The 17,457-nt window shown below is 41.9% G+C and overlaps 1 protein-coding gene across 3 annotated transcripts in view; it reads left to right on the plus strand.

The window, feature by feature from the left end:
* Positions 1 to 17,457, plus strand: part of NBAS (NBAS subunit of NRZ tethering complex) — a 331,354-nt gene that overhangs the window by 219,505 nt on the left and 94,392 nt on the right. For all 3 annotated transcript variants that reach the window (XM_044926228.2, XM_025261541.3, XM_044926229.2), the window contains exons 41-42: positions 1,242 to 1,471; positions 6,449 to 6,559. In XM_044926228.2, coding sequence (XP_044782163.2) covers positions 1,242 to 1,471; positions 6,449 to 6,559 — 341 coding nt within the window. The remainder of the gene's footprint in view (positions 1 to 1,241; positions 1,472 to 6,448; positions 6,560 to 17,457) is intronic.

A 17,457-nucleotide genomic window follows, 5' to 3' on the forward strand; every position in this document is an offset into this window, starting at 1 on the left:
AGAGAGAGAATGTTAGGCTAGGTTTGGCAATATAGACCCTACACTGATAAATTGCCTGTGCAGCTTAGAATAATGACTTAAGCATGAGAAATGCTGACAGCTTATTATAATTAGATATGTTTTAGAGAGCCACAGGTAGATTCGGGAGTGATTTTTTTTTTTTTTTTTCTAATTTGCTTATATTAAAATATGTACCATGTCTTCCCAGAAGCTGGGAGGGATTGAGTTAATGTTGTTCACATGTTAGGTAACTCTGGAATCATGGTGGAGCTGCTATGGCTTCATTGACACCCAGACCAACTTTAAATAAATGTGGTTATATTATATTTATTTAATATAAATAAATAAATAAATAACCACCTTTCCTGTCAGCGGATCAATTCTGGGCTTTGTTCTATTTGAATAATTGTTTTGTAACATCAGTATCAGTTTAATCGCTCAGTTGTGTCCGACTCTTTGTGACCCCATGGACTGCAGCATGCCAGGCCTCCCTGTCCATCACCAACTCCTAGAGCTTACTCAAACTCATGTCCATTGAGTCGGTGATGCCATCCAACCATCTCATCCTCTGTCGTCCCCTTTTCCTCCCACCTTCAATCTTTCCCAGCATCAGGGTTTTTTCAAATGAGTCCAAGAATTACAGGACAGTATCCCATTGAGCCCTAAATTGAGCAAAGTAAAAATTGGTTGTATACTTTCTTATGAAACTAGAAAAAAAATGATGATTGTAGGAACAAGGATGGTTTTTTTCCCCCTTACTTATCCCTGGAGAAAATACTCTTCTACTTGACTGTCTAGGCATTTCTAATGGGATTATTCAACTACAGCTTTGTTATTGAGAATACTTAGATGGTCCAAAGAATATTTATCCAGGGGCAATGATGACAAAAATTGCTTCCAGGGTGAATTATTATAAATGATCAGATAATTAGGGAAGAGATCTGGAATAGGCTCAGGTATCCAATGGTAGTTGAAAAAGCAAGCATACATATTTTTTAAGTGGATGGAGACTTTTAAGGTAGAAGAACAGAACAGGCGTCCAGCAATCCATTCCTAGACTCAGTTTCTGTGTCCTGTTCTTATGGTCTGCAAAATGGACCACCTCTGCAACAGACTCTCCAGGGTGGTTGTAAACCTTGATAAGATAGCGGCCGTGTGAAGGGCCAGACAGACGTCCAGTTGACGTGACCTTCTTCCCATTGTTACTTTTTTTTTCTAATGACTCTTTCTGTTATTCACAGGCTGATCCCAAAGAACTGATCAAGATGGTGAGCAGGCATGTGACTCTGTACGGACACGAGGCCTGGCCCGAGGAGCTCGCTGCACTGACCAAGCAGTTGCACTATTACAACGAGCGCCTGCTGGACTTCACTCAGGCTCAGATCCTCCAGGGCCTGCGGAAGGGCGTGGACGTGCAGCGGTTCACGGCCGACGACCACTACAAAAGGGAAACCATCCTTGGCCTGGCCGAGTAAGAGATACCTTTGTCTCATAAAGGGATGGGATAAAACACACAAGGACAAGCTGAGGTATCAGAACTATGAGTCACAGTCCCTTGAAGATGTACTTTCATGGTTACCGTAAGCAGGGTTTCCCCTACTTCTTCCGATCCTGTGAGGGACATGTGAGTCTTCACAAATGGATTGTTGGTGGGATCATGGTTAGCATAGCTGCCTTCTGAATGATCAGTAGATGCAGACCGTATTTTAGGCTTGCAGATTTAAAATAGTAAGGATGATAATTATAGGAAAATTTCCCTATGATTTTGGTGTCCTGATCCCACTACCATGTTAGAGGTGATGCAGTATGATCGGGGTTAAAAGTACGAAGCTTACTGAGTGCGTGCTAAGCCACTTCAGTTGTGTCCTATTCTTGGCAAGCCATGGACTGTAGCCTGCCAGGCTCCTCTGTCCATGGGGTTCTCCTGGCAGAAATACTGGAGTGGGTTGCCTTGCCTCCTCCAGGGGATCGTCCTAACCCAGTGATTGAACCCCGGTCTCTTACGTCTCCTGCATTGGCAGACAGGTTCTTGACTATGAATGCCACCTGGGAAGCCCATGAGGCTTACTTTAGAAATTTAAAAACAAGATTCCCTTTGATTCCTGGCTGGAATCTCACTTTTCTGCTACATGGCTGTTTAATTTCCTCACTGTGTTAAAAATAGATACAGTCGACTTAATCCAAGAGGAAGGACCACGTGCTGTGGGTCCAGGGCACCTTCATCTGTCCTGGGTTCCTAGAGAAAGCAGATCTTTCACTCTGGCAGTTTCTCTTGTTCGAAGCCTGTAGCGGCTTCCGTTTTTTCCTTTGTCCCTTAGCTCTTTCCAGAGAAAAGTTAGCCCTTGTGTGAGATGGCAGTACACTTCAAGGCCTGTGGGAATATGTTCTCTTCTAGGTATGGAGTTCCACTTGGTTTTAATACTGGTCCTCATTTTTTGTTTTAGATCAAATGAGTTCTGATCAAATGAGAATTACATGTCAGGTGTTGGGAAGTTAAACAAGATATTTTTATAAAGTGGGCTCTCTCACAATGGTTATTAAGTTAGAGGTATGTTTTGTTTTTAACACCCTTATTTGTGGAGTGCTTCTTATGGGCCTAGAATGGTGTTAGATGCTCTATAAACTTTATTTTGAAAACATCTTTTAATCCTTAAAGGTAGCCCTCTTATATAAAATGTTACCCCATGTTATAGCTGAAGAACTTAAAAGTGTTTGTCACTCAGTTGTGTCTGACTCTCTGCAACCCCATGCACTGTAGCCCGCCAGGCTCCTCTGTCCATGGGATTCTCCAGGCAAGAAGACTGGAGTGGGTTGCCATTTCCTTTTCCAAAGAACTTAAGGCTTATTAATATTAAGTAATTGGCCCAAGTTTCCATAGATGGTAAGGATCACAGCTGTGATTTCCTGCTACCTACCAAAGGCATCGCATCTTCAGCACCACGCACCCTGCCCACACTGCCTGATTGAATTTTCCCAGAAGCATTGGTATGCAGTTCAGTCTAGGTTTCCAGCCTTTGAAACAAGGGTAGATTGTGCCTACATTTTACAGTTATTAATCTCTCCTGATAAGTACCTTAAAATCAGTGGTAAAGAATCTGCCTGCAATGCAGGAGCCATAGGAGATGCGGGTTCAATCCTTGGGTCAGGAAGATCCCCTGGAGGAGGGCATGGCAACCCACTCTAGTATTCTTGCCTGGAGAATCACATGGACAGAGGAGCCTGATGGGCTACAGTCCATGGGGTCACAAAGATTCAGATATGACTGAAGTGACTTAGCACGCATTCATGAGAAGGACCTTAAAATAGCAAAGACGGTCTTGATTATGGCAGTGGCCGTTGCTATTTTTCATCATTATTCTTAAATCTTAAAGCAGCAAAACAACTTTAGTACTCTAATAGTACTTTATATTATCCTGTGCTTTTTTCCTTTGAGAAGACACTCAAATTCTTTTTAGAGTGAGGCAGGGAAAATGGAGATCAAAGAAAGATGGTAGGGACAGCCTAGGGGAGAATTCAGTTAAGAGAAATGTACAATTTTTTTTTTCTCTTCCCCTCTGTTCTCCTGGAGGTTCATAATTTCTTAGGTTCGTTTAATGTCCAATTTGAAAGTGACTAAAGAGATAATTTAATCCAATCTCCTTACTTTTGGAAGAGGAATGTGAGAAGCACAGAGCTTTAAAGCATTGTTCAAGGTCACAGAGCCTGGAGTTGAGCCTGGGCTTCCTATTGCCAAGTCAAGTGGGCTTTTCTTTGGGCATTTGGTAATCCTGAGTGAGATTTTTTATGGTTTCTTAGAAGAGGGTTATTATGCAGATACAAGTCGACAAGATAAGGCATGCCTTACATCATCAGTTACATTTTGCTAGGGCTTTGTCTTGTCTTTTTTGTCTTTAAGCATCCAGCTAGCACATGCTATTTAAAGCATATCCTAGAGAACAAATATATGCTTTTGATAAATAAATAATAGAATCTTCTCCACAATCTGTTGTTTATAAATATACACAGCAGTCTTTAGATGGCTCGTTCAAAATATCTCAAAGTATCTATGAGTTGTCTGAGTTAGCACTTCTGGTTTGGAGACAGCATTTTAGCATCTCACACAAAAGAATCCTTGAAGAACCTGCTTCCTTCTGTTTTGCAGCTCCACCTTCAAACGTGGCCATTCTTTATTTTCTTACTAATTGTATGTCCATTTTAATGGTCGTCGTTTTCTGTGTATACGTTATAGTTGTCCTTTTTTGTCTGTATTATCTTAGTTATTACTATCTCAGTGGCTAGGGTGACTTTGAGGAAAACAGAATATAGTTTGGTTTCTTCCCACTTTTATCAGATAATAAAGATGTGAATACTTAGTACACACCTGGTGTCAGATGCTGTGGTAGACTCTCATAATAGGAAGGGTGAACTGCTAATGGTCCCTGTTCTCCACAGACTCTCATTTTATCCTGTGGATGTCAGGGTAAAATGAGAGTTTTATCAATAAATACTTTAAGAAATAATTTTTAATGACAGTTACCTAATAATCCAGGTATTGACAGACTTAATTCAGTCCTCGGTCTCTTTTCTATAGTCTATGAGCATTGAATGGCTTTACATTTTTAAAAATGGCTTACATTTTTAAAGGTTTGTGGAAAAGCAGGAGTAAAAAGCAATAGAAGAATATGCTTCTGAGACCGTATGGTGGTAAAGCCTGACAGATTTACTATGTGGCTTTGAACGGAAATCATTTGCCAGCTCCTGGGTGATCCAACTTACAAATATTGGTTTCCTTAGTGAGGCTAAGTGTAGTCTTAGCAGTATTACTTGATGGTAATAGGTATTTCATTCCTGTTTCTGTGGTTTTTGTCCACCATCCTTCCCTTTTTTTTTTTAATTTATTCATTTTAATTGGAGGCTAATTACTTTACAGTATTGTAGTGGTTTTGCCATGCATTGACATGAATCAGCCACAGGTGTACATGTGTTCCCCATCCTGAACCCCCCTCCCACCTCCCTCCCCATACCATTCCTCTGGGTCATCCCAGTGCACCAGCACCGAGCACCCTGTCCTATGCATCAAACCTGGACTGGCGATCCATTTCACATATGATAATATACATGTTTCAATGCCGGTCTCCCAAATCATCCTACCCTTGCCCTCTCCCACAGAGTCCAAAACACTGTTCTATTCATCTGTGTCTCTTTTGCTGTCTTGCATACAGAGTTATCATTACCATCTTTCTAAATTCCATATATATACGTTAGTATACTGTATTGATGTTTTCTTTCTGGCTTACTTCACTCTGTATAATAGGCTCCAGTTTCATCCACCTCATTAGAACTGATTCAAATGTATTCTTTTAATGGCTGAGTAATATTCCATTGTGTATATGTACCACAGCTTTCTTATCCATTCGTCTGCTGATAGACAACCATCCTCCCAATGAAGAATTCCATCCTTATGTTTCCTTTGCTTCAGGAAAGTTGGGGTTTTGTGACAGTTTCTCTACTATGGCCTTTATGTGGGTGCTCTGGACCAGAATTGTTTACATACCTAGAGATTCTCAAATCTGATGACACCATTCCCTGATTTGAACTTGCCATTGAGTCTCCATTGCCTGTAGGTTAAGGTATAGATCCTTCAGTAGACCTGAGGACCCAGCGCATTCATGGTTGTGAAACCCCGTCTATCAAAAGCCCATTTGTCTCTTCTCCCTCTTTATCGCCTCTGCTTAGTTAATCCCTGTTCACTCTCTCATCTGTATCCTCACAGTGTTTTGTAGTCTTTTGACATTACCCCTTTCTGTTTGATGCCTGGTTCACACCTCATACACTCCATTAGGCTGTGAGTTCCTCAAGAAGTATCTTGTTGTTTTTATATCTTAAGCAGCTGGCATAATAGCTGGCCCAGTGTAGAAAATGAGAATTTATTGAGTGACTAACTGTGTTTTTCTCAGAGATTTACCCGTGGGGCAGGGATCCATTTCTTTGTATTCCTTTTTCACTGTAGGCTCTGGTACCTAGACCATCATTTTTTTATCTCAGTGCGTTTTGGACTGGGTCATTCTTTGTTGCAGGAAGGCTGTTCTGTGCATTGTAGGTTGGTCCACAGCCTCCCTGACCTCTGCCCACTAGATGCCAACTGCTTTCTCCTTTTCCTCACCCACCATGACAATCAAAAATGTCTCCAGACAAAATTGTCAAATGTTCCCTGAGTGGGGCTGAATCACCCTTGTTTGAGGTCCATTGATCTAGACGATTCCTTGGTCATTTGCAACGCACCACAGTGAAGGCGCATTAAAATCCCTTGGGTGTACTTTTCCTGAATTACTGTGACATGTCTTACGAGGGACTGTGCTGGCTGCGCCCCCTTTAGCATGAGAGCAGTCGTAATGAACGCTTTCTCTGCTGATTAAGGTCACGTGTTTCTCTTCTTTCCTTGCCCTGTGGTTGATGCACATTTGTGAAGGACGCTGGAGGAAAACGTCTACAGCATCGCTCTTTCTCTGGCCCAGCGCTACAGCGTCTCCTGTTGGGAGGTTTTTATGACCCATTTGGAGTTCCTGTTCACCGACAGTGGGTAAGCACACAACTCGTGTAAGTTTACGTCCATGTCTTTTTTCAGAGTCTGTTTTAGAGGAATCTTGAAGTTGTATTGTTCAATTTCACTTTTCCTTTTGAGCTGTTGTCGACTGGTCTCTGTACAATCTCTCTTCATACATCTCTTTAGACACCAATATGCTAATGATTGTTTTCAGTAATAATCCTGAATTTGAGACACTGATTCAAAGACATTTACTGAGAATCTCTTGTGTACTAGGAATAGTGTTAGGTCCTAGGGTTACAGTCGTGAACAAAAGCAGACATTTGAGTTGTCCTGGAACTTTTAGTCTAGGGTAGAAGACAGATAATAATTGAATAATGACATAGGCAAATGTGAAATTAAAACTGTGACAGGCCCTGTATAAGAGAGCCCAGCTAGGAGATTTGGCATAGTTAGGGAGGACTTTCCTGAGGAAATAACTCTTGAGCTGAGACATAACTATTGACTCAAAATTAAGTATTGAATATACTAGAAGCGTTTTCTAGGAAGGCAGGACAGTTTACTGTAAAACGCCCCTCGACAGGATGGAGCATGATTTCTGCAGGCCTAATAGATGGTGATATGGTGAGGCCCCCAGAGTCAGTGGAGCATGACGTGAGATGGGGGAAACCAGACCTTGTAACAAGACCATGTGGGCCCTATCTAGGGCTGTGGGCTCTTTCCTGAGAGTGATTGGAAGGTACCTAAGGATTCTGATAAGAGAGAGAGGTAATACAATCAGGTTTTCATTTTGATAAGATCATTGTGGCCACCATGTTGAGGAAGGATTTTAGGGAGGCCATTGCAGACATATATGGACTGTTTAGCAAACCATGCGAGTAATAGACTATAGGACGGATGACCATAGCCTGGAGTGGGGTTTTGAAAGTATAGGAGTAATGAGAATGGGCTTCAGAGATACCTGCAAAGTGAAATGGATGGCACTAAATAAGTCAGATATTAAGGATAAACTAGCTATGGAGGTGAGTGAAAGCAGGAGGGTTAAAAATTACGTCCAGGACTTTACTTGGTCAGTCCATTGGATGATGACATCATTTGAGACAGAAAATACTAGTTAGGGGCACAAGGTTAGGGAAGGGTGAGGAAAAGGCAAAGGAATAGAAGTGTTATACTTGTGGCAGTTCCCAAGAGGAAAGATCAAGTGGACAGTGTGTCTTACAGATTTGGGATTCATAAGGAAAGGTGGAGTTTGGAGATAGTAATTTGGGGGTCATAGGCACATAGATAATAAATAAGTCATGTTGCTGGTGTTCTTTGGGAGTGAATGTAGAATGAGAGAGGAGAAAGACTTAGCACAAACTTTGAGGACCTTCCACAATTAGTGGGAGAGGAAGAGCTGCCAGCAAAAGGGACAAAATCAGCTATTGAGAGGGAGCAATATTGTTCTAGGGAAGCTATGGGACAAAATGGTTTAAAGAAGAGGGATAGTGTTGAATGGTCAGTTAAGTTTAGCGGCTCAGTCGTGTCCAACTCTTGGTGAGTTGGACCCTATGGACTGCAGCATGCCAGGCTTCCCTGTCCATCACCAACTCCCGGAACTTACTCAAACTCATGTCCATGGAGTCGGTGATGTCATCCAACCATCTCATCCTCTGTTGTCCCCTTCTCCTCCTGCTTTCAGTCTTTACCAGCATCCCGGTTGAATGGTCAAGACCTGTTATAACTTATTGACTTTAATTTTATTAATATTTCTGGAATTCTACCATCTACATCTTAAATATTTATGAAATTGTTACATGGGTGACAGTATTAATCTGTGATAAATATTGTAGTAACTTCACCATTTTGGAGACATAGACATGTTCAAATAAATGTTTATTATAAAATGCATATTGGCTTAAAAAATTTTGGCATTTTATTAAATGTCTCTTTTCATTGACTGTTACATAAAAGGTTGTCATATCTGTCCAAACAGGATGCCCCATTGGTCTCTGAATATATTATAAATTATCAGGCAATCTAGTAATGTGCATGACTGCTCCCAGCATATCATTACAGCAGATCGCAGTGTGATTATGCAGATGCACAGCAATTACAAAAAGGAAATCATTATCTGCTGATGCCATTACTTATGAGCAACAAAACACCTAATGTTGATTTAGCAAGTGGTGTGTGGTGCTCCCTGTTCTTTACTTAAGACTGTTATTTGCCATACTGTTCAGTCCAGCTTAGTCACATGAGTATTAAAGATCAGCTGTTAATACAGTAGAAATTGCCCAATATTTACTTGCTGAATCAATGCCAATAAGATGTCAATAGATTGCAGTTACAAGAAAAAGACATTCTTTATTTTAGGGTTTTTGTGTTACTATTTCTTTAAAAAAGTCATCTTCGCCTCTGAAGTTGATTTTTCTATAATTTTGCCTTCTCCTTCCTCTTGGTTGAATTTGGAGGTATTTCCTCATCTCAGCCAATGTACAGAGAAGCAGGCACACAGGCTGGATGAGGGAGCCTTGTGCACTAACGCAGATGCTTCCCATCAAGAAACCGTGAGTACATCCTGATAGTCTCTCCAGCCATGTGTCCCTGCGTGGGAGAAATCAGTTCTCAGAAACTCATTCTCCTATATTCTTAAGTCATAAATGATTTCATGGTGAAATGTCAAACCTACAGAACCTGACACATGATCGGTCCTTAATGAATGGTAGTGATTACTGGAATTTCACTCCTGTAAGAAAGAGATAATAGTCATAAACACCTAAACTTGAGTTCCTGGTCTCCTTTCCCCCTTATTTTTTCTCATTTTCTTTCTTTTTCTTGGTAGTTTTCAGCATCAGAGATGGCTTTGTGGGTCCGTGTGCCTGTAGTCAGCTCCAGCTGGCGGACCCTGGCTCTTCTGAGTGTGTTCAGCTCCCTGAGCTCAGGGTTGATTCTCGCTCACCGCAGCCTCCACAGCCCTCTTCACCTCTGGGCTGTTCTAGGCACTTTGGTGCATCTTAGAGATGACATCTGGTGTGAGGGCATGGGTTTTGGAGTCAAGCCACATTTCAAGATCCAGCTCTGCTCCCCATAACCCCTCCTGTGTAGCCTTGAGCAAGTCTCCTGATCCTCTTGCATTGCTGTTTTCTCAGTTATGAGGACCATGATCCCCACCTGGTTATGGTTGTAAAGATTAGAGAAAATCTGTGGTGTGTGTGTAGCCAAGTGGCTCTTCAGTCTGTCAAGATTATTGCTGTTACTGCTCTTAACAGTTCTGCTGATTCCATCAACGTCTTTAAGTTTTGAATACGGGATCGTTTTGAAATGGCAGAGGATGCTTCTAGCTGGTGGAATAGTGCATTTGTTTATTCATGAAGTATTATTATCATCTTTTTTACTAGAACCTTTGTGTTTTGAGCACAGTTTTAAATGTTGAACAAAATGGGCTTCTCCTTACCCTTATGGAGTGTATATTCTAACTGGGGAGACCCGCACCACACACACACACAGTTAAGAACAACTGAAAATAAATTGCTAGTCATAGTAAGTACCATAAAGGAAACCCACAAGGAGCAGATAGGAAAGACCTTTCTTAGGACATACAAACAGATCACTCTTGGAGAAAGGAAGAAAAGGCATTTGCAGAGGGACCCCATTCTGGGACAGTGGATTCTTGGCATTTTTGGGTAAAGGAACAGCCTTGGTGGCTAGAGTGAGTGGAGCCCAGTGAGCAAAGGAGGACTGCCGGGGTCCAGCCCCAGCTGATCCAGGGTATTCGAAGGAGAGACGGCATAGGCGAGGGTCAGGAAACAACTGCTTAATTACACATTAATTAAGGATACAAAGAGTAATAGAATGAGGATAGCTCAGTAGGAAAATTCAGTGGAGAAAAGAGGCTGAGTAGCTTGGTTTACGCGGGAGACCAATAAAACTTCAAGACAAGAAGTTTGCACCACTTACGTAGGCCGCAGGCGTCCTTCCATTCTCCCGAAGGAGAGGAGACACTGAGGCCTCCCCGGTCGGATCTTAGAAGCCCAGGCATAATTAGCAAGCATGGTGGGTTCCGCGCTCCAGATGGAGACTCAGCTGGAATTTGGGAGAGAGAGTGACATGGGGAGACCAAGTTTCAGTGACCAAGGCCCGCACTTTATTTTCCAAAGTAGTTTTTATACCTTAAGTTATGCATAGAGGATAATGGGGGAAGGGGTAGAGTCATGCAGCAAGCCAGGCTTTCTTCCTGCAAACTTATCATATGCAAAAGTCCAGGTGATTGACATCATCTTCTGGCCCGGAGGCCTGTTAACATTTTAAGAAACTTATTTTTCTCTAAAGGTGATTATTCCAAAGTCAGGCACCAGCCTTCTAAAAAAGCATTGGACAAAGCTGCATTTTACATTTCTATACACCCATTATATCAATCAATACACTGCCAAGGACACAGTAGGTAAGGAGTATGGAGACTTAGCAGCAAACATTGGCCCAACAAGTGAAAAACCCTTCACCAATACAATTTCTAATCAATCTCTTAACTACTCAAAGGAATCTGTGTTTAGGCAGTTTAGAACATCTCCTGCCTCTCACAGTTGGGAGGCTCTGAACGATCACATGTGGCTGGAAAAACCCATTCAGGCAGGCTAGAGGATTTCCAAAGGAGTTTGTAGGTTGAAACACTGTCACATCCAAGAATTATTAACTGGAGCTGTAAGCTAACTCTTTTTTCAGAGAGAGGTAGTGGGAGACAGCCCCCCGTAAAGTCAGAGGTGTAGGTGAAAACACAAAGCAGAAAGTAGGCAGACTCTGGTTTTGGGGGTAGATGCTCGAGAATTTCCAGGGGGACTCCTGAGGCTCGATCCCGCCTTTGCGTATGCCGAGCCTCCTTCCTTATGACCTTTGTCATGGGCGGAGTTCCTCACGCTGGCTCCAGGCAGTGATAGAATTCCAGTTGAGCTATTACAGATCCTCACTCGATATGCAATATGCCGGCTCCCGGCAGAGGACTACACAGGGGCCAGAGATACCTTTAACTGTCAGCTTTGAGAACAGACTCAGTCTGTTCCTTCTTATTTAAGCTGCAGACCTGAAGGCCACACATCCTACACTTTTATTTCACTCTGATATGTGCTTTTCCATCACCCAGGGGATTGATTATCTGCATGATCTTGCTTGGGTGGCAGAGATCAAGTGAGAGACCTCTTCATCTCAGCTGGTCAGTTTAGTGCTACCTCTTTAGACGTTGGGAAGGGACTCTGCCTGTGCTGTGCTGCTTTGCACAATCAGTTGTATATTGTCTAGTTAGACTCTGTGGTCTCACATGTAAGGATGGGCAAGAGCATGTTATAGCTATGAGGAAGTCAATGAACTATAATATATCTACCTTCTCCTGTGTTGAAACAGAAGCTGAGGGTTGCTGTTGTTCACAGGCTGATGTCCAGAGTGCCATGTTGTAGAGAATTCTCAGTTCTGGCTTTCTCCTCTTGGCTTCGTTGAAGAGTTAGTGTGAGAATAATTAGTGTGTAGAAAGGGGGATTTAAGGCAGCTTAGCTTTTTGAAAGTATATTGTAACATTGAAAAATAAGGTAAATAAAAATTCAAGTCCAGGAAGAATCCATATTGGAGTTGAAGGCTTGACTATAGAAATTCAGGTCATAGGTCTTACCCATTTTTTAAAATTGAGCTATGCATTAACTTTTGATCTTTCTTTGGCCCAAAGGGTCATGATGCTGATCACGACTGTGATTTGCATTGTACATAAGAAAATATCTACCAATCCTAAAAATGGAAAAACTAAATGCTACCATTACCCAAATGGAGGCAATTCTTTTCATACATCGGCTACCTCCCTTTCTGTGTTATGATACTTAGGGCTACTTTTCCCCCAAATAGTAAAGAAAAAAATTCCTTATACTGGAACAAAATGTAGTAAGAAAAAGATGCATTTGGGGCCTGTTCTCATCTTGTGAAAAGTGCTCAGTACTTGAATCCTACAGGTCTGGATTCACACCACAGCTCCATGACTTCCCTTCGATGTGGCCTTGGTGAGCAAGTTGTTTCATCCTTCTACTCCTAGAGTTTCCTCCTCTGCAAAATGAGTATTCTCACTCCATCTTGCAAAACTGCTGCAAGCTTTGAGATATTTATATAAAATACCTGGCATGTTGTAGTGGATGCTCAGGGGTGAAAAAAAGTAGCTATTTTAAATTCTGGCCTTCCTTGGTGGCTCAGTGGGGAAGAATCTGCCTGCCAAGCAGGAGATGCAGGTTCAGTCCCTGGGTTGGGAAGATCCTCCAGAGAAGGAAATGGCAACCCTCTCCAGTATTCTTGCCTGGGACCTGGGAAATCCCATGGACAGAGGAGCCTGGTGGGCTGACCCCACGGAGTCACAAAAGAGTCAAACATGACTTAACAACTAAACAACAACAGCTATTAATTCTGGAAACAGACCAGATTTACTGAACTCATCCTCTGACAGCTGTCAACCTATGATTGCAGATCTGATTTTTGAACAGTTATTTTTCAGGTCAATGTGAATATCAATCATAAGATACCTGCTTCTTAAGAATTAAATGAGATAGCATAATACTTGCTATCTAAGAAGTGCTTAATCAGATCAGATCAGTCGCTCAGTCGTGTCCGACTCTTTGCCACCCCATGAATCGCAGCACGCCAGGCCTCCCTGTCCATCACCAACTCCTGGAGTTCACTGAGACTCATGTCCATCGAGTCAGTGATGCCATCCAGCCATCTCATCCCCCAATCCCTCCCAGCATCAGAGTCTTTTCCAATGAGTCAACTCTTCGCATGAGGTGGCCAGAGCACTGGAGTTTCAGCTTTAGCATCATTCCTTCCAAAGAAATCCCAGGGCTGATCTCCTTCAAAATGGACTGGTTGGATCTCCTTGCAGTCCAAGGGACTCTCAAGAGTCTTCTCCAACACCACAGTTCAAAAGCATCAATTATTCGGCACTCAGCCTTCTTCCCAGTCCAACTCTCACATCCATACATGACCACAGGAAAAACCATAGCCTTGACTAGACGAACCTTTGTTGGCAAAGTAATGTCTCTGCTTTTGAATATGCTATCTAGGTTGGTCATAACTTTCCTTCCAAGGAGTAAGCGTCTTTTAATTTCATGGCTGCAGTCACCATCTGCAGTGATTTTGGAGCCCAGAAAAATAAAGTCTGACACTGTTTCCACTGTTTCCCCATCTATTTCCCATGAAGTGATGGGACCGGATGCCATGATCTTCGTTTTCTGAATGTTGACGTTTAAGCCAACTTTTTCACTCTCCACTTTCACTTTCATCAAGAGGCTTTTGAGTTCTTCTTCACTTTCTGCCATAAGGGTGGTGTCATCTGCATATCTGAGGTTATTGATATTTCTCCCAGCAATCTTGATTCCAGCTTGTGTTTCTTCCAGTCCAGCGTTTCTCATGATGTACTGTGCATATAAGTTAAATAAGCAGGGTGACAATATACAGCCTTGACGAACTCCTTTTCCTCTTTGGAACCAGTCTGTTGTTCCATGTCCAGTTCTAACTGTTGCTTCCTGACCTGCATACAAATTTATCAAGAGGCAGATCAGGTGGTCTGGTATTCCCATCTCTTTCAGAATTTGAAGGATGCCTATTGCTATGTCTGTGCTATGATATCGTTTAAAATATTTTTGGTAGCGAGATAATAGGAGACTCCATAAACCAGTCGGAGTTGACAATTTATGAGAAATGAGAAGGCTTAAGGGGTCAGGCTTGTCCTGGAGGAGACGAAGCCTGTTCACATGGCCTTCCTCCCACATAACCACTCTGTCCATAGAAACCGTTCCGCAGAGGAGCTCGGCAAGTGCTAGTGTGTCAAGAAGTCGACTCCGAGGTCCTCAGTACTGAGCCTCTCATGAAGTTCGTAGGTGACCTTGCAGAGTGAAAGTTCATTTTTTGGTTTGCGAAGGCACTTGGCTAACATGCTGGAGAAGCTGAAAAAGGCAGCCATTTTTTCACCACATTTCCCCCACTTAATCACATATGCAGGTGTCAGGCAGCACTACAGATCAGGTCTGTGCCGTCAGGTTCCTTCGGAGGCATTTGTGTGGTAAATATCTTGAACTGTTTCCCTCACATCGAGGAGGAGTTTCCCTCTTCACATTGGAGGAGTTGCGATTTAAAGGGTAGAATCGTCTGTTTCCACAGTGGGGAGAGAGTCAGTGGTGGGGGCCTGTTCACCTGTGGTCATGGTCATTTGGGTTTACGCATCTTCATACTACTGGGGTTAGTCTTTGGGGGACCCCTAGGCCCATCCCTTTGCTCCTTCCAGCTTCTCCCAGGAGCCCTCACCTCTCTCCTTCCAACCCCCTTCTGTGTACTCCTTACAGTCAACTCATGAAATGGTGTATTACTCAGTCTCAGATTAAGTAAAGTATAATACATTTGAATAAATTTTTTTCCCTGTAAGAATAGAAGTCCTTTCAATTCATGCTGTTCTTGAATCACATTTTTAGGTGATTGACAGCTAGAAGCCATTACAGAACCCCTTAATCATGGGATTAGTACCAATAATTTATTCCTTGTGCCTTTAGTACAACTAATGCTAGGTTCTTCCTGTAGTTAATCTCTGAAAGTTAATGAGCTGCCTTACAGCTAAAACTTAGAAAAAGCACTTAAACAGTTTTAAGGGCAACCACTGATTTGATTAGTGAAAAATCCACATGGTACTTCTTCCTACTCTTCTTCAATGTGGGTTCTTTGGAATTGTTTTCTAAGTAGAGATTTCATTTCTTGTTCCAAAGGGAAGATAACAGCTTCTTTCCATGGAACTATTAAAATGGATTATCGATTACTGGCATCTATAAAAGATCTTAGTACCTTGTCATTTACTGAAGAGGGAATTTTTCGTATTTATTGTGTGTCAGTAAAGATATTCCAGTATCTCTCTTGACAAGATAATTAGGGAAAATTGCACATTGAGCAAACTGAATTGTAGGCACAGAAGAGTAGGTGGGTGGGAAGGGGGAAGGTAATGTTGACTGAAAGAGACTATTTTCAGAATCAAGTCAAACATAGATGAGCTAAAGCTATTATGATTTAGTCATTGTCCATTTTGTAAATGAGTCTGTCTTAGATACTCTGTTTATCAGGTGATAGGAATGAAGTATGACAGGAGAACTCTTAGATTTTTGCCACTGGGAGAGAGAACTAATGTCTGTGTTAGAGAAAGCATCCTGTTTTTGAAATGGTTATCAGTACAGGTGCTGGAGCCCATGGATTGGTGGCTGCTTTGTGACAAGGTGAGCAGACCCATCCACACAGAGTCCCAACAGATCTGGACACTTGGTCTTAGCCAGGTCACTTGTCTCTAATGATAGTTCTCATCTGGAAGTTGGTAATTGGGCTTCCTTGGTGGCTCAGATGGTAAAGAATCTGCCTGCAGTGCAGGAGATCTGGGTTCAATCCCTGGGTCGGGAAGATCTCCTAGAGAAGGAAATGGCAACCCACTCCAGTATTCTTGCCTGGAGAATTCCACAGACAGAGGAACCTGACAGGCTACAGTCCATGGGGTCACAAAGAGTTGGACACGACAGAGTGACTAATATTTTCACTCTCAAGTTGGTAATTACGCAGATTCCACTTGTCTGGCACAGTTATCAGTGTAACAAGTACAAGGTTTTTTTTTTCTTTTTTTTCTTTTTTCCTTCCATCGAACGTGTTCTTCTGCTTGCAAATCTTTGTGAGTATGAATCATCTTAACAGGATGACACAGCTTCTTATTTACTTCTTCACTACATTGTTTTCAGACTTCACTTAGCAAATTACAAAGGAACATCAGAAATTCTGTGACTTTATACCACTGGGTGTATAGTACAGGCATACCTTGGAGATATTGCAGGTTTGGTTACAGATCACTGCAATAAAGCCAATATCACAATACAGCTAGTCCATGAATTTTTGTTTCACAGTGCATATAAAAGTTACATTTACACTGTATTGTAGTCTGTAAGTGTGCAAAAATAATTACATCTAAAAAACGTGCAGACCTTAATTAAAAGATATTTCATTGCTTAAAAATTGCAAAGCAATTGCAATAGTCACATCAAAGATCACTGATCACAGATCACCATAACAAATATAATAACAATGACAAAGTTTGAAATGTTGCGAGAATTACCAAAATGTGACACAGAGACACGAAGTTAGCAAATGCTCTTGGGAAATGACTCCAGTCATCTTGTATGATGCAGGGTGCCACCAAGCTTTGATTTGTCTTAAAAAAAAACCCAAGTATCTGTGAAGTATAGTAAAGCAAAGCACAGTAAAACGAGGCCTGCCTGTGTATTTCAGAGATGGCCTTGCACACTTTGAATAGTTGTAGGATCCAGAAGAGTTTCGAACTAGCCATCCATTTATACTCGCTCTTTCCTATACAGACCTTGTGCTCTCTTGTCTTGATACTTTCGTTCATATTATTTCTGCTTCATTCCTTTCTACAATACCAACTTCAAGCACTTCTTTCAATAAACCTTCTGTTGTCATTGATACCTGCCTCCTCTGAAGTTATAGCTTTAGTGGCCTTACCCTTTTATTTATTTTTTTTAATTGAAGGATAATTGCTTTTCAGTGTTGTGTTGGTTTCTGCGATACATCACTGTGAATCAGTCATAAGTATACATATGTCACCTCCCGCCCACCCCCTCGGTTGTCACAGAGCACCGGGTTCAGCTCCTTGTGTTACATGGCAGTTTCCCACCAGCTATCTATTTTACAAGTGGTATATATATATTTCAGTGCTACTCTTTCAATTCATCCCACCCTTTCCTTCCCCTGCTCTGTCTAAAATTCTGTTCTCTATGTCTACAAGTGGTTCTCGTCTTGATTGGGATATAATTGCATGTCCTTTGTTAGCCCACCCCATTATTGTGCATTGTTGTTTAATTATTTAGAATGCAACTGGATTTTCACACTGCTAGCTGAGA

Source organism: Bubalus bubalis, chromosome 12, assembly GCF_019923935.1.
Source record: "Bubalus bubalis isolate 160015118507 breed Murrah chromosome 12, NDDB_SH_1, whole genome shotgun sequence".
NCBI classification, from domain to species: Eukaryota; Metazoa; Chordata; class Mammalia; order Artiodactyla; family Bovidae; genus Bubalus; species Bubalus bubalis.